This window comes from Harpia harpyja, chromosome 9, assembly GCF_026419915.1.
Source record: "Harpia harpyja isolate bHarHar1 chromosome 9, bHarHar1 primary haplotype, whole genome shotgun sequence".
Lineage (NCBI taxonomy): Eukaryota > Metazoa > Chordata > Aves > Accipitriformes > Accipitridae > Harpia > Harpia harpyja.
Window position 1 is genome coordinate 33,437,180 of NC_068948.1, and position 19,827 is coordinate 33,457,006.

The 19,827-nt window shown below is 41.3% G+C and overlaps 1 protein-coding gene across 4 annotated transcripts in view; it reads right to left on the reverse strand.

Annotated features, from left to right (window-relative positions):
* The window catches only part of MLXIP (MLX interacting protein), a 51,322-nt gene that overhangs the window by 9,561 nt on the left and 21,934 nt on the right, over window positions 1-19,827 (reverse strand). For 3 of the 4 annotated variants that reach the window (XR_008236785.1, XM_052798004.1, XM_052798005.1), the window contains exons 2-13: window positions 14,210-14,316; window positions 13,776-13,861; window positions 12,430-12,519; window positions 12,111-12,152; window positions 10,641-10,812; window positions 9,577-9,666; window positions 8,638-8,729; window positions 7,821-8,484; window positions 4,306-4,427; window positions 3,401-3,587; window positions 2,471-2,595; window positions 416-514 (exon numbers count right to left, since the gene is read on the reverse strand). Coding sequence is in view for 3 of the 4 variants with exons in the window: in XM_052798004.1 (XP_052653964.1) it covers window positions 416-514; window positions 2,471-2,595; window positions 3,401-3,587; window positions 4,306-4,427; window positions 7,821-8,484; window positions 8,638-8,729; window positions 9,577-9,666; window positions 10,641-10,812; window positions 12,111-12,152; window positions 12,430-12,519; window positions 13,776-13,861; window positions 14,210-14,316 (1,876 nt within the window). In the remaining variant the exon portion in view is untranslated. The remainder of the gene's footprint in view (window positions 1-415; window positions 515-2,470; window positions 2,596-3,400; window positions 3,588-4,305; window positions 4,428-7,820; window positions 8,485-8,637; window positions 8,730-9,576; window positions 9,667-10,640; window positions 10,813-12,110; window positions 12,153-12,429; window positions 12,520-13,775; window positions 13,862-14,209; window positions 14,317-19,827) is intronic. The other variant, XM_052798006.1, reaches the window with a different exon arrangement.

Below are 19,827 nucleotides of genomic sequence, written 5' to 3' on the forward strand. Positions count from 1 at the left end.
CTGCACCTTTTTGTTCTTCCTTTGGCTCACTGACATGTTTCAACAGTATTTGCAGGCACACATGGTTGCTCTGCCATGCTCTCAGCTGACCAAATGCAGCACAGCAAGGATTGCAAAGACCAGTTTTCCTTTCCCCATTGGCTTTAAAGCTGCAGCATGTCATCAGACAAGACTTGGTCAATGTTTGAAGCTGCATCAGAACAATGTCTAAAAGATGAAGCACTTTCACACACTCTTTTGACTATAAGCCACGGATTTATCACCCTTCCTTTCCAAGTCCCTCAGTTCAAGTATCTTCACTCACTAACTAGCATTCTCAGTCAGCAGTGAAGAGATTAAATTTATTAACAAGTCTTTTTAGAATGGCTCTTTCTTATATACCATATTAAACTGTTAGTGCTGCCAAGTTACTTACCGACTTGGAGTTAGCTGAAACCAAGCTGTTCAGAGCACTGAAACCAATCTTGATGTTAAACCTTCGTTTTTGTTCTGAAATATGCTTCATTCTTCGATTCTGCATAAATAAAATTAGCTCAGTCTATGCTGTTCTCCTTTACCATTCCACTGCTATGACTATTTCAGCTATTCAAATTCACAGTGTCATTTTTGTTGAATTGTGGCATTCGTAGTCTTTCCAGTCAAAGCCACATGACTATAAATTTGCAAACAATGATTATTAAAGTTATTTAAAGTTATATAAAGTTATATAAGTTATTAAAAAGAAGTGTCCAGTGTATTAAATTAAATTCCAAACCTTGTAAGGTTTTCTTCCTGAAGTAAAAATTCCTATTTAAGACTGTTATACAACTTCCTTTTCTGAAGTCAAATTCCAATTTTTGAGGCATGTAATAAGTTAGGATCTTGTTGAAGCCTTTAAGTTTAAAACAGTCCATATCATTTATTCCTAATACATATATAAAGTTTACTGATGTAAACAGGCAGTCTGCAAAAAGAAAAAAAGAAAAAAAGAATCCACAGCTCTGGCCTATCCTGAGGATAAAGGCTTTGTCAGAAATTAACATTTTCATTTGTAGCATTAAAAACTTATAAGTTGTTTCCACCAAAATCCTTGGAAAAAAATAAGGAGTTTGCACTTTGAGAATGCATTCTTGGCAGAGCTAGGCTTTCCAGCAGTAGCTCACCATCACCCCATTTTATAATGGAGGAAAACAATGTAATAAAGCAGTGAAGTGGCTGCCCAAAACCACAGAAAATGCAGGTTCAAGAGCAGAACTGAGATTTCCAGGGCCTTCTGTGCTTTGCCAAACTGAAAAAACGTTACCCAGCGATACAGATCTGTTTAGTCTAACAATGCAGAGGAGCAAAAGAACATACATCTAGAGAAAGAGTTACTAACAGTACGCATCCAAAGCAATTCCTGTCAAAGAAGGTGAGTTTAAATGGCTATAAAGCCTGTCTCGTTGCAGTGTCCTTACTTTTAAGGACACTCCTCCATCTAGTGGCCACTTTCCCACCATTGGCCAGTCCTAATAATTTGTTCCTTTGTTAACTTGTCCTCTAGCAGCAAGAACAGGCTGCAACTACTGATTGTGAGCATTTATGCAAAGTAAGTAACTGCACACTTTCATGAGCAACTTGCAGCATGCTCAGCAAGGGGCATTTCTGAATCTTCTCTGCAACGGAACTAGAATTGAGTGCAATCGCAGGCTGCAAGTGTTTAAACTTACCTTTCTGCCCTGCAAATAATCAAGCCAACATCAACTCATAGGGTATACAAAGACAGAGAAGCCAAAAAGGGGTTGGCACTTGCAAAATGGTTAAGTAACACTCCCTTTCACAACAGAATGAACGAGAGGGTTACAGCTGATTGTCATGCATTAGTTGTTTTTTGCAGATAAGTTTCTCATACCATCACAGAAAGTGTTCTGACAAGGTCAGCTTGCATATGATGTACAGCCAGCTTTCAGATGCTTTCTCTAGACTGCTGAGTTCTTACCCCAATAATTCTCAAAGTGTTTTACAGCTGTAACTTGTAGAGTCTGTGGAGCTGCTCTCTGTGGAGCAGCATAGCATCACTGGATGTAACTCAGCAGGTCAAGAACTCCCCCTCCAGCAATGGCCAGAGCCCTGCAGACTGAAGATCCCCAACACAACAATCGCAAAAAGCCATGGTTTAGAAAACTGAAACCTTTGACCAGGTCAACTGAGACCTGTCATAACATCTCTGTGAGCTACAGCAGGAGCTGCTGTCATGACCATAAGGACCTGCAGAGGTACAGTTAAGCCTGGCCCCTCTGGTGACCCATCCCTGAGGAGCAGAGTAGATTACTGAAGTCTGACATTTTAAATTGAACAGAGCAGCACAGACACAGTGCAAGCTAAGCCTAAGGCACAAGTAATCCACTGTTCCTGAAGCACAAGTTACTCTCTAGTCCATGCTCAGACATCAGTGCAGAAAAGTAGCTACAAAGGCAAAGAAGAAAAGCACCTCAAAGGAAAGGACACACACCTTAAGTGCAGCCATATTAGGGTCAGTGGCAGGTTTTCCTGAGCAGCTGTTCTGGGGAGACTGTGGACTGGGGCTCTGCTCAGAGGTGCCAGGGGAAGCTTGGCCTGAATTCTGACAGTCTCGGCCTTCATAAAGGAAGAAAGACAAGTCACATTAACAAACAACTTTCTGTAGCAAATGTAACTGCTGAGAAGCTTCTATTCAGAATTGAACTGAAATGCCGTCGGCAACCAAATTACACTCATTGATGCAGCAACCGCATGCTAGAAAATGTCAAGATGGCTGGGAAAGCTTAGTATTTCACGGCATAAGGCTAATACATCCCAAATAGCGATATGTAATACTCCTTTCACACACACACACATTTCAGCAAAGGCATGTTGAACGCGTAGGCTGCAATTCCATCGTCCTGCTAGACTCCCCTATTTGAGGGTCTAATGGCCTGGGACATGATGGTAACACTTACAAGCCACTTACCAGCAAAACCAGCATATGTCTCTAAAACTGGCCCAGATACTGCTCTATCAACATGCATGCAAAAGGAGTCTTTGCACTTACCTACTGTTAACAAGGATTGTGTCTGAGATCCTCCAATCAAAATTATGATCCTGAACAACAAACGTATTCCACACTTTCTACACAGATGCCTTTCAAACAGGTTTAATTTCTTGGTGACTATAACAGTACATCCTTTTAGAAAGGAGCCACTTACAGGAAGCACAAAATAGCAGTTTGTGGCAATGCTGCACAGTAGCTTAAGACAAAAATTGCAAACAACTACATGCAACCGAAGCTGCAGGGTAGAAGGCCCTAAAAAAGCTTTTCCTTCAAAAATTATCCAGGGATCCTCAAGGCCATTTTACACCCTGCCTAACTAATAGAAACACTTACATGTGTAGGAGAGAGAACGCTTACAGCTTTCTAACTTACTAGGTGTAGGTGAGGGAACTTGTGAACTGCTACTGTGGGAAGGGATTTGCTCTCCTTTCACCAACACATCCTGGACTACACTAGGAGAGAAGAGATGTGAGACTGTGGACTGGGTTTGTTGACTACTTGGTGCTCGCTGTGGTGGACCAACCAGAATGTTACTACGGAACTCCGTCACCCCGGGAGCCTGGGAACAGCATAGAAACAGCACAGAGAATAACAGAGAAAGAAAAAGAGAGCAGGAAGGGTGGGATGGGGGCAGAGGGAGAAAAGGGATGAGAGAAAGGAGAAAGGGGGGGAGAGGGAGAGAAAAAGAGAGAGAGAGATTTGTTACCTTGCCTTTCACTAAAAGTAGCAAATTAATACATGATTAACAATCTGATGACATGAAACAAGGGTGAATATATAAGGAATTGGCAGGCACTGAAGTCAGACTTCTGGCAGGAGACCAGTATCCTTTCATAACTTAAAGCAGTATTACAACACATCAACAGCATAATATACTAAAAACTATTACCATCTTCCTGCATACAATGTATTGGGAAACCCACTCATATACTCAAGGCATGCTTTCCAATATGTAAATGGAAAGGTGAGCATCCTGGGTTCCTTCTAGCTTTTGTGTGATTAATAAGAAGCACAAACCACCCCCATTCATGGTACTGTGTATACATGCCTCTTTATAATCTTACTGTTGTGTGAGACAGAGTCTGTGAAGACTAGATAGTGCTTCCAGACCCATAAAGTAGCTAAATTAAAAATAAGCAAACGTAATGCTGAATGCACAAATGCATACGCTGGGTAACAGGTGAGATTTAGTTACCCTCCTGAGCACATTATGGCTCTAACTACTTGCAAATAACAGGCCTTAAAAAACAAAAAAAAATTTTTTTTCTTCTCCTTACTCTGACAATTCCAGCTGGTGCAATTGCAACATTAGACTGAGACGTGGGTGGCGTCAAAATCCCCTCTCTTTTTAAAGGTGCTGGAGTTACAATCACAGTTCTGGACTGTCCCTGAAAGGCAGCTGAAGAACACAAGTTAGAATAGTTAATGAGACAAAAAAAAAAAGCTGGAGATTATTTTGTAGGAAATAACGTGTCATTGAACAGGGGAATGGATTAATGGGCACCTATTTGGTACTATTTCATTGCAATACAAAGTGCCACTAGTTTTCTCATAATCTCAGTCCCATGAATCCGGTACAAAGGACTCTAACACACCAGTTATTTCTGAGGCTTCTAGCATCACTGTCACTGTTTCAAGGTGAATTTACAGAGGTACCTAGTGAATCAGGGAGGTGCAAAGTGTCTTCATTCTATCAGAGCTGGGTTTCACAGAAGGAGGATCATCTTCACCTCTCCTCTCACATCCATACTTCTTGGATCTCAGGCTTGTTCTGCTGACCCAGAAAGGGTCAATGACAGAAAACAACTGCAGGATGCATATTCAATACTTTGTGCTTCCTTGTATATATATTAAATTATCTTCCGCACCACTTCACTCTACTAGCTTCTTTCACTATCTGGTTTTACAGATGCTTTACATGACACACAAGCAGAAAATATTCCAGAAAATAGGCTAAAGAACCAGGAGTTCTGCAGTGTTAGACAGCTAGAGATAATCGTGAATAGCAGCAATTGTCTCCACAGAGAAACTAAGAAAAAATTCTCAGAAAAAGTCTGTACAGGAGGCTTGCCCCCATGACAGGAATCAGGATCCTTGCTCTGAAGTTTTTTTCACCACTACGGTATTATAGTCTAACATAAATCTGTTAAGGTCTCAATTTAACCAATGCAGATGTGCAGGTATTGGCATGGCATTAATGTTGACATTGTTTTTGCCCAGACTTTAGAGAGAACATCCCTAACCATCCTATATTGTTACTAAAGGAAGAATCATGCAAAAACACAGCTTCTGTATGCTTTTTGAGAAAACTAAACCAAACTTAGTCAGTTTTATTCTAGCCTGTATTGGCTTCAGCTCTCCTTTATACTAATAAAGTCATAGTGTATGATAAGTGTCAGAGTAGCTCAGTTGCTGCCAACCTACCCCTCTGCAGTTTAGCATCAGGGTATCGAAAGACATACACAGCAGAACAGGGAGACAGTGCAGGATATCTGATGTCCTCTCCCCTACTGTGTCATCTGTGACTAACAACTGTGTTTTGAATCAACTAAAGTTTCTGTATAGCCTTTATTAGAAAGGCCTGTGGATTGCACAAACCTTGTGTCAGCCCTTGTGTGGGTATATCTGGCAGAGAGCGCTATCACTCTGATACAGGGAGTTCATTCTTTGTCTGAGCATTCCCAGATATAAAGCTGGAATCACAACCCTTCCACTGTTCACTGATGTTCAGCCGGACTTAAGACATCTCTATTGAGCTAAATAGCCTGCTCTTACCAGTGTATTAATGCTACTGCACAAACTTGGTATTTCTGACTTACCACATCTGGGTAACTGTAACAATCAGCACATATTTAGATGGCCCTTTATATTTTTCATGTTTCTATCCTACACATGTATCTTTTGCAGACTTTCCTCTCAAAATCAGAACATTTATCCTGAAGTGGTGATAGCAGAGTTCTTTCCCATGTGAAGTCTAGCACCTGATGAGACAATCTGTGCAGATTTTTGAGTCTTTATGTCACAGAGCAGCAAATGTCACACATTTCTTTCTAACACAGGTTATAATGCAATTTGTTTTATAGTCATGAGATGATTTGTTTGTCCTGAACACAAATGGCAGGCGTAAATGCCTTAGTTACAAGTTCTGATGTTTATTCTATTGCCAAAAATAAAGCTCCAGTCTTTACATAAAATCTTGGATTTGACCTCTGAGCTTGGTATCCCAGTAGTTTAGGAGCACTGTGATCCCTGAACACATGCCACTGCCAGGAATGAAAAACAGCAACAATTTTAAATCTGGATGAGAAGCAAAGCCATTTGCTGTTTCGGTCCAGAAGTAACTGATGAAGTATTGGGAAAGTGATATATGGGGTGAGGAACAACCCAAGAAGCACTAAGAAAGCTAGGAGCAAAGGCTTTCTGAAAACGAGTTGCCTATCATGCTTTACTAGGTGAGAAATGCGTGTCTCAACTGCTGAAGGTATATGGACTCTTGTTTTATAATGTACTATAGACCAAAACACTGCCATTAAAAACCTAGCACTATTAATCACGGGCCAACTTGTTCCCAGTGACATGCCAGAATTAGATCCTTGGGCCTGTTCTACTCCTGAACAGTGATTTTTTTTTTTTTTTTTTTTTTTTGGTGGGTAACCACAATGCCAGGCCCTGGCAGACACACATACTCCTTAGTAAAGCCTGTTTAACAATACTCCTCCAGGCAGGGTTTTTCTTGGATTATTATTGCACACTTCAGGTGGCTGAAGTCAGTTTGGTCCCCAGCCAGCACAAGTCTAAAAACAGTGTGCAACAATCCCAAGAAAAAGTGTACTGCCTGTCCTGCTCTTGCCTTGAGCTTTCCCACAAGAACCACCATAAACAAAACTCTCCCTGCTCACGCTTGCTATTTTTAGCCTTGTGCAGTGCCAATGGCTCCAAATCATACTCAATGTGGAAGTCCCAGCATATCAGTTAGGCACTCATACTCTGAACTGAAAACCACGTGCTCCTGACTGCATCACAAGTCTGTAGATTGCTTGAGACAAAGATCTCCAGCTCCCCCTGCCTGTTCTTAGCCCTTCCACACTGGAAGGGCTGATTTCTTATCACCCTGGTCCTGCTAGGGACCACTGATGGTGGATGAGAGGCACACTCCCATGCTTCCATCTGGACCAATGCTGTGGTCCACTTCAACAGCTGCTCCCTAGCCAACACTGTACCCAGTCTCAAAGAGTTTCAGGCACACCTAAGATAAAAGTCAGAATACATCCAAAGATGTACACTAGTACCCTGGTATTACAGAGTGTGATCACATACAGGCAGGCATACTGACTTGTCCAGGGCAACCAGATGAGTCAATGACAGGGACAGATCTGCCATTCTCCATCCCACACTATCTCCCTACCATCTTCTCCTCTACTGTGGTTGAATGCTTTGAGGGGCAGAGTTAATCAGAACAGCATTAAACAACAATCAAACAGGCAGGAGCACAGAGGTCCAGTCATCCCATGTGCTGATGCATCTATACAGCCCAGCACAAATTTTACAAGGAGATACCCTCTTTCGCAAGTCAGCTTTTCACACTCACAACCAAACCGCTTCCAATCCTCGCAGCAGTCCAGAGCATCCCATTAAACAGTGTAGCCACACACCAGTGGATTCAGGGGTTCCTTGGACACCCTCAGGAAGCTATATTTTTACTTATTATGTAAATCAAGAAAAGCAAGAAGGTCTCTCCCTCCTGCTAGTCTCACTCAGAAAAGAAAAACATCACCCCATCAGTGCTTCTCACCTGGGGTGATGAAGGCATTCTTTAACAATAAGGACACTGTGTCAGGCTTCGGAGCAGGCACTATTTTTTGTGACTGTTTGGGCCTTATCCCAGCACCGGCCAGAGGAACAGCTTTGGGGAGTGCAAATGTCATTTGGGATAGCACCTGGGGCCGGGGCTGCCCCTGCAGGACAGTAGTCTGGAAAGCCAGGTTACAAGGCACTCCTGCACCTGGCTGCTGTGTTGCCAGGACAAGGTTCTGGCTCTGGCTGAAAGTGGTGGCAGGGGCATTGTGGGTCAACGTAGCAGAAGCTGTGTGGGTGATAACTGTAGATTCACAGAGGCCAAACTTCTGGGTTTCTGGTGCAGCAAATGCAGCTGGCGGAGAGCTTAAGCTAGAATTCAGAGGCACTGCAGGCAACGGGGACTGGTGCTGTTGTGTCGCAGGTTGAAGCAGTGGCAAGGGTGTTTGAAACACTGGCATAAAAGTTTGCGGCCCGCTGAGAGACGAGTCAGGAGTGAAGTCTGCTGGCTGGATGAAAGATCCCCCACTTCTAATGCTGGAACACTGTTCAGTGCCAACATCAGGAATGACAGGAGCAGGTACTGAGGAAGCAATCAGTCCGTCATTGATGTTCCCTGCTGGAAGTGTGTTGGGCAATGAACCCGACGGCAGGACAGGAGACTGACAGAAAAGAAAAATATTACAGATTCAGACATGACCCCTGAAACTCTTGTCTGAACTCCTTCTGAGAAGGACATGGCTCATGTCTGAGAGTCTTCATAGCACATACATGTCTGAGATAAGGCTGTTTTAAACATTGAGAACCTCTCTTACCTGGGAAGAATGGCTGCTGCTGTCTGTTGTAGCTGAGCTGACAGCAGACACAGAAGGGAAATAATTAGTGGAACGACTGGGCGTGAATAAATCTGAAATATGAGAAGTCACCTATTAATTTTCTACTTTTCATACTCAAGATACAGCATTGCTGGATACTAAAATTCACAGGAATATCAAAATTATTTAGCAAATAATGAAACCACAAGATTTTTGCTTCATACAACTGCTGCTGACTGAGCAATGAATTGTCTTCCAGAGGAACTGAACTCTTCAGGGGAAACTTCTTCAACTTTCATGCAAGCCGAGTACAATAAAAAAAATCAGTCTGCTGCTTAAGGTTCACCTACACACAGATAGCTGAGAGCTGATTCTCAATGCAGTCCCACAAAATTCATTTATCTGATGCAGACTGCATGCAGGCCCAGCAAACAGATGTGACTTTTGACTTCCATGAAGATCCATAACCATCAAAGTTGTAAGCAGTAGTTTAATGTCATATGTAATTCTTGAGAGTACCAGAAAAAGTTCCCAGGCAAACAAAGTGTTAAATCACTTCATCACTAAGAAGTGTTAAATGGGAAAACCTTAGTGATTTCTGTGAGTTCTCCTGTCCACATCTGATGTTCTATCTTTAATTACTCAATGACTTAAGGTCTAAATGCCATTCTTTTGAAAGGCAAATTAACAACCAGGTTCAAACCTTGGAGTAAACATCCTAAAGTGACTCTCAAACCCAGGTAAGTAAAGGACTGGGGTCACAGTAACAAGGGAGTCTACCCACATATGCATCTGCTTGAAATAATGAACAATGAAAACATACATGAAGTGTTCTTCACCTTTCACTCAAATCTCCTGCCTTCTGAAGAGAGTAGATATTTGCAATGTTTAATCTTCTGTTAAAAACTAGTTCATATTGACTACATATATGATTCTTACCCTGAAAAGGCTCAAAAGTATCCATAAAATCAAAATTTGGCTGGAGAGGAATAAGCCCTGGTTGAATCATGTCAGCATTTCCTAAGTGTGCTGCAAAATTCAGGAGACAGATTAGATTAGCTTCACATCACTTGCACAGTAACAGCAGTAGGAATATAGCATTTGGCTAGAACACCAACACACACTCCACAGCCAGGCTTGGCCAGGATGTTTACAGAAAAACTGCTGCTGAAATGAACTGAGCATCTGCTTTTCTTCAGAACTACAGCACAGTTCTGAAATCAAAACCATTGGAGAATGAAACTTTCAATTAGTAAAATGGAAGAGGTGAAACCTGAAGGTTCTAACAACTGGGGATTACCAAGTTTGGATGCCTCCTGCTCCCAAACCCTCCTGTCCTGCTCCTGCTGCACAATACATAAACTTGCTAGGAAGTACAACCTGAACCACCACAGCTCATAGCACAGTATTTTAAAATAAACGGTCATTCATTTCATTTTGCCTCAAGTACACTTCATGTAAACCACAGTTGCTCTGGAGTTGCTCAGACAGCTTAGACATCCATGCAGCAAAGATGATGCATAGCAGACATCTGCTGTCCCATTAGACAGTCAGAGCCTTCAGTTAGAGAGCATTCAACAGAACTGTATAGCTCTTGGGATGGCTTTCAGAGGAGATGTGACTTGCATTTGTTCTAAGGGACATATCCAAAGAAAAACACATACGCACTCCCTTAAAAACACACACACACGTGCTTTGAGATAAGTAACAATGCCTTCATCACTGATAAAGCTAAACACTGCTCATTACAGATTTATTCAGAGCAACATTAGAGGACAATGCTAGGAGCAGCAAGTAAGAAGCTAAGACAGAAATTAAATTTGGATGAATAACTGGGATTCCATGACCTATAAAGCATAAGACAGCTGCATTCTCTGACCTATTTTTATCTGTGTCAGCAAAGTAAGATAAATTTCTTAGGCAAGACTAGAAGAGAAGCAATGCAACAAACCAGACTTCACCTAGAGGTTCCCACTGCAACATAGCTAACAGCCAACAAATACCTATGTCCCTGGAATTTGGCCAGGAAACCAGCTGATGTGAAGACAGTGTGGAGAACAGCGTGTCGGTGAACTCGGACATAAGCATATCTGCATCCAAGAGGCTGCCTTCCTCCATAGGGACAGGGGTTTCTCTGCCATACCTTCTTTTTTGCCAGAGAACCACATCATCATCCTGCCGAAGGAAGGAAGAAAAGTCAGGCTGCCTAGACAATGCTAAAGCAGTCTGGTGCAGATATATAAAAACAGTCTTCATTTTTCACATTTTTAGACAAAGAAACTCTCCTTTAGGAGCCATGCAAATGGACTGAAACAGATCAGTGGTACTTCTAATATACCAACAACTTCAGCTCACTGATCTGAGCAACAGCAGAAAACTTCAGTAAAATACCACAACACTCTGGAAGAAGTTTTTGCCCAAAAAACAGAAGTTGACTAGAAGGACATAAGACAAAATAAATTCATCAGCTCTTTCTAGTTTCATTGATTGTACGCATATTTTTGCACCTACAGTTTAACAATCCCGTGGTTTGAATAAAGATTTAAAAATAACATGCACAGCAAAAACTCAAAGCAAACAACTCCTATCGTGAAGAGTATCTGAGTCTCTGAAATGTAGTTAAGTGTAATTGTAATCAGACTTTGCACAAGGTATGCTGATATTCTTGTGGGCACTTTTAGCCTGTGAAAAATACAATATAATGTGACTTGGCTTACCCATCCTTCACCACAGGCTAGGCTAAATTGCATTGCGTTGCATTCGCTGCAGACTAAAAGCACACATAGTCAGGATCTTGTGGCTGAGCCAACATGTAACTGTAACTACACCAACATACCATGATGGTGCATTGGAGCTCATGGCCAAAACAGCTGAGTGTTTTCTGAAACTGGAATAGATCCAGACTTATGCTTAGCTCCAAAAAGAAAAAAAAAAAAAAAAAATCAGAACAGTGTTTCTGATCAACAGTTTATATGCCCAAAGTAGGTTTGATGGCTTTAGGGGGCATACTAAATGGTGATACCATTGTTCCTTTAAACATTTTGCCTTTTTTAGGATCCTGGCACATTATTTGCCCATGTTGTGGGCAGCAGGAAGATCTGCAACATGTAGCACACACATCTTCACAGATCCAGTTACACAAGCAAGGCAGTAGTGCCAGTTACGACTTAGTAATAAGATGAAATAATGTGCCAGCCCTCAAAGACATTGATCTTTCTGGGCACCCAATACTGATTCTCATTTCTTCTGTCACAGCACTTTACATTCAACCTCTCCTCCATCCAATTTAAGCTACAAATCTTACATTGCTCTCTAAGGCACAGAAACATTAAGGTGTCTAACCTTAATTAAAGCTTAAGCAAGATGCTTGTCTTTAGATTTTAATCTATTCAAGCTACTGCACATTACAGCTTTGTTACTTATTGCACCTTCTACAAGCATAAATGCTGCCACTTATCAGTGGCATTACCCACCCTGACCAAACTTGAAAGATCTTCATCTTTATGTTTCTGTAACTGCAAAAGAACAAAACAGATGTTAAAGTCAGAATAGGTCCTGTATATGCCAGTAGAAGTAGTGATTTTGCAAAACTTTTAAGACCCAATCATGCACAATTAGTCCCTGCACAATAATTTTTAGTTAAGTGGGACTAATCAGATGAGTATGCCTGTACTACCTTATCATCTGTTTGAAGCATTTTTGCCTGCTAGCAAAAGTGACATCAAAATTCAAAAAGCAACAACCTACTGATCAAGTTCAAGTAAGCTACTTTAACTGTGTAAACCAACAGACCCTTTTCTTGAAGTATGTTCTCCACTTGTGGTATTCCCTGATGACTATTTCAATTCTTCGCTTCCAGTATTTCCCTTCTGTTGCAATGGCCTGAGAACACAAACACATACCATGAATTACACTGAATCACATAATGGCTGAATGTTCAATAAATTTCCAAGCAAATATTCAGGCATAAAAAAATGCAAAAGAAAGCATGTTAATTCTGTTTGAGCTCATGTATCAGCAGTCCACACTGTTGCAGAGTTCAGTTATCACAGAGCAAATCTGACAGTACTAACTTCATCTTTCCCACAATAAACAAACAAGAGATGATGTCTGACTACACTGTCAGCATCTCCCACAGCAGTTCAACCATAACCAATAGCTAAGAAATCACATAAAAGCCCGTTTAAAATGAATTTACTAAAATATAATGTATAAAGCATACAATACCCTGTTCTGCATAAAACAGGCAAAGAAAATTTCACAAGGTTACATGAACGTGCACACACATACACAAAAGCTGTTAAGAATGACATGAAGCAATAGAAGTCTGATGTCCAGCTCAAGGAGAAGTGTGACCTTGCAGGCCACATACTAATAGCAACAAAAGGATCAGACCAATGTGGGTCTTCAATGTATCACAGATAGCAGTGTGTAAGTTGGGGACAGCAGACTAATGAGAGCATTAACACCACTTTCTTGTGTTCAAGGGTCATCTTTCAACACAAACATCAACACTGTTCTTTCAAAAAACCTGAGACAGTTCCACAAACTCATCTGGAACTCCTTTGAGTTATAAATTATTCTAGAGTTATGCAGTGTAGAGAGTCACATATTGCCACATCAAGGGCCCCACTGGTTTTCTGCAAAAATGCAAGTACACAAACTCATATTTGCTCTTTTTGTGAAGTTACCTTGACAGAGAAAAAGAAATTCCTTGTTGTCTTGAAACCACCCCTCATCAATTAAATAAAATACAGAAAACTCTCACAGGGTCACTTAGATTCAATCTTGAAAACAGTCGTCACTCTGATTTCCCACTAACTTCAGCCATCTCCAGCCAGAAGAGAGCAGTGGCTGTCAAGATCTTAACTATTCAAATTGCACTTCTATGACTTATGCTTCACTAAACTAGAATATAGACATAAGTTACACAGATAATAAATGTCCTTCTGGTTGCACCTTGATCATCTCAATGTGATAAACTTCCAAAAATGGGTTCAGTCTGCTTTTTATTAACGGTTCTTTCTAAATAAAGACAACAGGGCAAAGAATTGCTATGCTGCTCTCATATCTAGCAGACTAGAAAATCTTGTTATAAACTCTAGAGCTCATTAGTCTGTTCCTCAGGTTGTACATACCTCTGGCCGTCGATGTTCATCGACATCAACAGAGCCGTCCAGTGGAGTCACAAAGTGGCACACTGGATTCTTGCGCTTCTCCAGGTCTGAAACAAGAATGAAAATGTGAGTGCTCAGGCTCTGCAGAGAGCTCTGTCACTTCAATGGCAAGATGTGAAAAAATAATTTAGCCAGGGTTCCTTCCAGATAACCAGCATGAAATGGGGAGATCTCCGGCTGTGATTGGACTGATCAGTACAGTCTCTCTGTGGACATCTATCTCTAAGAAAGCACACTGATCCAATGGCAGGGCCATGACAGCCTCTGAGACATCTGGGCCTTAAGCAGATTTTTGAGCTTTTCATTAGACTGTAATTCAAATTCTCTTGCTTCTTACGTATAAGTCTCTCACAAAGTATTTTATAGCAAGTCACACAACCGAGCATTACACTTACATTGCATGTACCATGCCCTCCAGATGGCGTTATTGAGACGGATTTTATCTCTCCACTGAAGTTTCAAGCCTTTAAAATTTTTCCATTTTGGAGAAACCAGCTTTCCACTGAAACAAAACAGACAACAAATCATTCTGCTTTCAGTTTTTCTCTTCCCACTCCTTTCAAGACAAAGCACCCCCTAAAACTGCCAAACTGTCAACAGAAAGAAGTACAAGCAACCACGTTTGGCCAGTGACAACTTTTGCCATATGCTGTCCACTGCTTACTGATCTAGGTGCCAGAGGCAAGTCCAGTTTTCAAGACTCCTTCATGTTCTCATCTGCCTGCTAACAACTGTCACAACTGGTCTCACAAGTATCTTCAGCAGGACTGAAACTCATTTCACTCACGCTTTTCTCCTTGCCAGTATCCCACCTTCTCAAACGCCAGCGTATGAGCTTCCATCAACTGAGAGCAAGATTGCTCAAAATTAAGCCCAAAACCTGGCCTAGAGGTTTTTGCACATTTGGCCACATATAGTTTTGGCTTGGATTTTGCCAAGGAGCTGGATGAAGTCAACACAAGTTCATTTCTACAGTTTCATTCGATTTTCCAGGCTGGTAACACTGGAAAAGAAGACTTGAAATGCCAGTTCTGGCCCAAGAAAAACCATCACCCACCAATTCTACAATGCTGGTAAACACGGCTGGGCACAAAGGATCACCAACAGGCTAGAAATAGTAACTTTTCTCCAAGGAAATGGAAGGCTGCAAAGAGAAATAGCTTATGTATAAACAATCTTGGGATGTGGGAAGGAGTCAGAAGGAAGAAGCAACAGGGACTCCAATAAGCACTGTATAAACACAAACTAGCCAGCCGTTAAAACACAGCTTTATGAATCATTAATCCATATTACTGACAGAGCAGAGGAAGTAGGAAACATTCATAATGTAGTAAATTTTAAGCCATAGATTAAGTATAGGTATTGTTCCCATCCCAGGTTCTCCCTCTCATTTTTTGTGGTTTTAGCCATACATCTTCCTAGTTTACGTCTCCTTATGCTGCTCATGCATTCTTGCTACAACAGAAGTGGACCAGCAATACAAACTGCAGTCAGTAGGACAACACATGCAAAGGCAACAGGTTCATCTTGAAACATTATGAGCATCAGATCAAGAGGTTAAGGTCTTCTGTAGTGAAGAGTACCCAAATGAGTGACAGGAGCAACATCACCTCCAGACACTTTGCCCTCTCAGAAAACATCACTGAGCACCTGGTCAATCAGGAGTGACTTCTACCATGAACTGCAGTGGCACTAGAGAGAGACGTACTAGAACTGGCCTGTGCTAGGGCACTGTATATTTGCTATCACACATTCAGTGCAAATTAACTCAAAGAGTTGAATTATTCTTCCTTGAAAGTCCCTGTTTTACACTTAAGCTCTAAAATCACTGTGAGAATAGAAACTACATCCTACAGAAGTGCCAGGCACTTCCCTTGGCTTGCCCAAGGCCATGCAGAGGCAGGCCTGAAGCTGGAGAACTGCTGATTCCCAGTTTCCCACTTGGTCTGGGAAACCTCCCGATAGCAGCTCTTTTTTAAGAAAACTTGTAATAAAACTTGTAATACTATAAACAAGTAAAAAGTCCTCACAGCCTACACAAAAGAAGCCAGCATGCCAGAGCTGCCAATAGTAGGATATTAAACTACCATTTACTTCAACTATTTGGCTCATCGTTTCTTTTCTCCCTTGCTAGCTAGCACCACCACTGCTGTTACCACTCAGGTATTCCCACAACCGTGACAGTAACAGATGAGCAAATGCCAGACCTCAGCCAAGTGACAGGTAAAGAAAAGCTAGCTCTGCTCTTTCAATTTTACTACTATGTATAATGCCAGTTGTAGCAATAGGTTAAATCACCACCAGGCGAGCTGATGCCTGACAGTAAAAAGATTTTTTTTTTTCTCCTCAACTTCTTTAAAAATAAACTGTTATGCTTTTGTACGTACAGGCAAGTGGGTGTAGAGACCAGATATCAACTGCGCTAAAAGGACAATTCACAGCAGCATGAGAGCAGACAAGTGACAAGCTTGTGAGTCCTGTGTTCACCGCGGTCCATGCCCCACTGCCCTTCCAGGGTGTATGCTGTATGCTGAGCCCTCCAGGCTCTGCTGTAAGGCTCTGCTGCAGCCTTTGGGACTATGGTGCTTGAGAAGAAATAAAGTACAAACAAAATTTGGTACACAGAACAGAACATTGGCTGCCTCTAAGGCAAGTAGACTTGCTGAAGCAAGCAACTTCACTGACTGGAAGTAATAGTAAACCATGTAAACTATTAGCAAGGAATAGGAAAAACAATTATTAATGTACTTGTGTTATTCTCTGTAGCTGGGCTCTAAGACACTCAATACAACCACACTTTGTATGCTCACTGAAGTCTGTGAAAGCCCTTCTGGTTTTGGGGGGTTTTTTTGTTTTTTTTTTTTTTTTGCGCAGGTGCACCCATATGCCACTCTTTGAAATACATCTCCCAAAACCCCACTTCTAAGTTTCAATACTATATCAGTTTATGGAAAGATCTCCAAATTAAGTATTTTATCTCACTGTTATCCAGCTGCTGTGGGTCAGGGCAGAAAGTGGATCTCCATCTGTTTAATATTTTCCCCATCTCTGCAAACTCTCATCACCTTCACAGTGTTCACTGCACAACCAGCTCTGCCTCAAAATCACTGCATACCTTGTCTTACCATTCCTTCTAAACCCAGATTAAAGCACATGTTTTTATGTTTCTCATACGTACATTAACAGTTCGGAGACAGGAGATTAACATGCTGATGCATTACCAACAGTGACAAAACGCCCACATGCCTTCGACTAAGAAATCTGTCAACTTAATGTTCATCTCTTCATAGCTCTGTGTGACTGGACAGTTTGCCAGAGCAACAAAACTCTTAGAGTCTTCACTCAGAATAACAAGAACAAACACTTTTCTACAAAAAAACTAAAAGGAACTGTAATTAATTCTTGTACAGTCTTTGCATCTTCAAAGAGCCAATTAAAACTGGAATTAAAACACAAATAGTTTAAAACATTTTCTATTACATTCTTACAAAATGCTAAACAAAATACTGCATCAAAAGAAGGAAGTGATTAAGAACCTATTCTTAAAATAATTATTATTTTTAGTTCCCATGGGAGCAAAGCACAAGTCCAGCTTGAGGTCATAAATGAAACGACTTTAACCTCAGTAGAGAGGAATCAGCATGAAGCTGACAACAATATTTAGACACTATTCCAAGTTCCAAAGCCAATGGAAAGTCAATTACTTTGAACGACACTGTGACTGAGAGCAGCTGCCTAACTGAAACCCATCTTCAGATTTTAAAGCAGAGAAAAACCAACCAAAAACACCCAAGTGGAGACCCCCACTGGCTACTGTTCCTGCCAGCTCCCTGTCTCGTAAGACCACACCGACTCCTACAAGAAATGCAGAGCAACTTGCCGACCAGCTAGATGGTCACAATGTACCTGCAAGCATAAAACATCAGTGCACACACGGTCCTCGCTCTTTCTACAACGGCTGCTGCAACTCTGCAGGAGTGCTGGTTCCAAACAGGGGAGGAGAGCGTCCCAAGGGAGGCATGGACCAAATACTGCATGGTACAAGCCGGGACAGCTGCATCCACACCAGCCAGTGGCATGACCTAGAGGATGTTGGTGCTGCACAGATGGTGCCCAAGGAGACGAGCGCAGAGAGAATTAAGCTCTCAGTTGCATTCTGCAGGGGTTGTTGCTGCCAGAAGCACAGCCTGTGCTACCCAGGATGTGCAGGCTCATGTAAGCAATGCTGGAGGAACATGTCACTTTCATATCTTCATCACTATCAAACACAGATCAAATCAAACTGGCTGAAAACCATCTGGTGGATAATGTGCAATACATTCCAGCAGCTCAGTTCAGTCTCCCATGTAGAAATCTCCACCTCCCGAGACCAAATGTCCTCAAGTGATTTGATCACAGCAAACCAACTAAAAAAGCTTCAGCTGAACAGCCAACAGGGCTGGAATTCCCCTTGGACACAGGGGCCCCAACATGCTTTGGAGAAGTCACAGTATTTTCAGAAGAGAAGCTGCAGACAGTTGAGGCTGCCACTTCCATATGCTGCAGCTTTCACCTATGAGTCCTGGATATGCCAAGAGAGGCTGGAGTCCATTCCCAAGTTTTTTTACATACTTCTTCTCAGCTCAGGAACTACCTCAGGCAACTGAGATCCAAGCAGGCAGACACATAACACAGCACTGATCTGTCAGAGTAACACAACTCTCTCCATTTTTAAAACTCTAGTGAAAGCAGCTGTGTTTTAAAAACAATTACAAACCTTCAAACATCACAAGATTTGCAGCAAAGTACAAGAAGCAGATGTCCATTGTGAGAGTGTGACCCAATTCCCTTAAACATGTTTTGTTTTTATATTTTTCTTCAATCAACTGAAATATAACTGGGGAGAAGGTATCTATTCTAACATGATACAAAACAGATTTTACCCTGGCAATGTCCATTTTTACACAAAGTCTTGTCTCCCAGAATCTCATAATTTTCTTCTATGTTAATAACATCCAAAATAAAGCATTTCAGGCACACACAGGCAAACAGTACCTATGGAGAGTTCTTCCATTCTTGTCTCCATAGGCTTTTGTTTACGACTATATGTTAAAGGGCTGCCTTCCACTGGTGATCAGTGATGAACAGCATTTTAAGCATATGGCTAACAAACATTATCTAGAAAAGCAGTTAATGAATGGTCTTACAGCATATTTTAGTGATGCTTTTGACTCAGTAGGGACAAGGCAAATGGGTGACCTTCTTCCTTAACAGGTCTGGGGCACATGAGATGCCATTCACAGCTGTTAGGATGATTTCAAATTTAAAGCTGTCTATAACACTGAAAAACCATTCAATCAATAAACTCAACAGAAAAACTCCTGCCAACATCAGTAGAAGCATGATCAAGCTCTGATATAAGATGACTCACAACAGAAGAATCCCCTGTTCTCCTCCCTTAAATCAGAGGATTTTAAGATGGACTTCGGTCAGCATAAAACCATGTGATGCAACCACCCTCTGGATTTAGACAGAAATGGGACATTTATATGTGTGCAAACCCAGAAGTTTGGGGTTTTTTTCATTACTAACTAGCATTAAGAAATGCTAGCATTTTAAGAAACACTGATTTCTACAAAGAGCACTGAAGGGGCAGAGAAGGAAAGTTTTAAATACTAAGATAAATTCCACCCAAACCAAGACAATCTCAGAAGGCTGGTCTGGTCAGCTTACATAATCTCCATTTAATAGGTGGTTTGAATACATGTTGATTAAATGTAAAGTAGTACAGTATGGTAGAACTTACATTTTTTTATACAGCTCAAATGCTTTATTAAGCTGTTCCTGATTAAACTTGCAGTTCCCCATTTTTTATCTGCCTCAGAAATGGTCAAAACAGTACCATAGCTTTATGTTTCAAATCCTTTTCTAATAGAATACAATAGGGAAGATTTTGCTGTAAATACCAGTCTGAAAAATCTCCTTCCCTCATTCAGAAAAAAATTAAGTTCATTCTCCACACCATGACATGTAA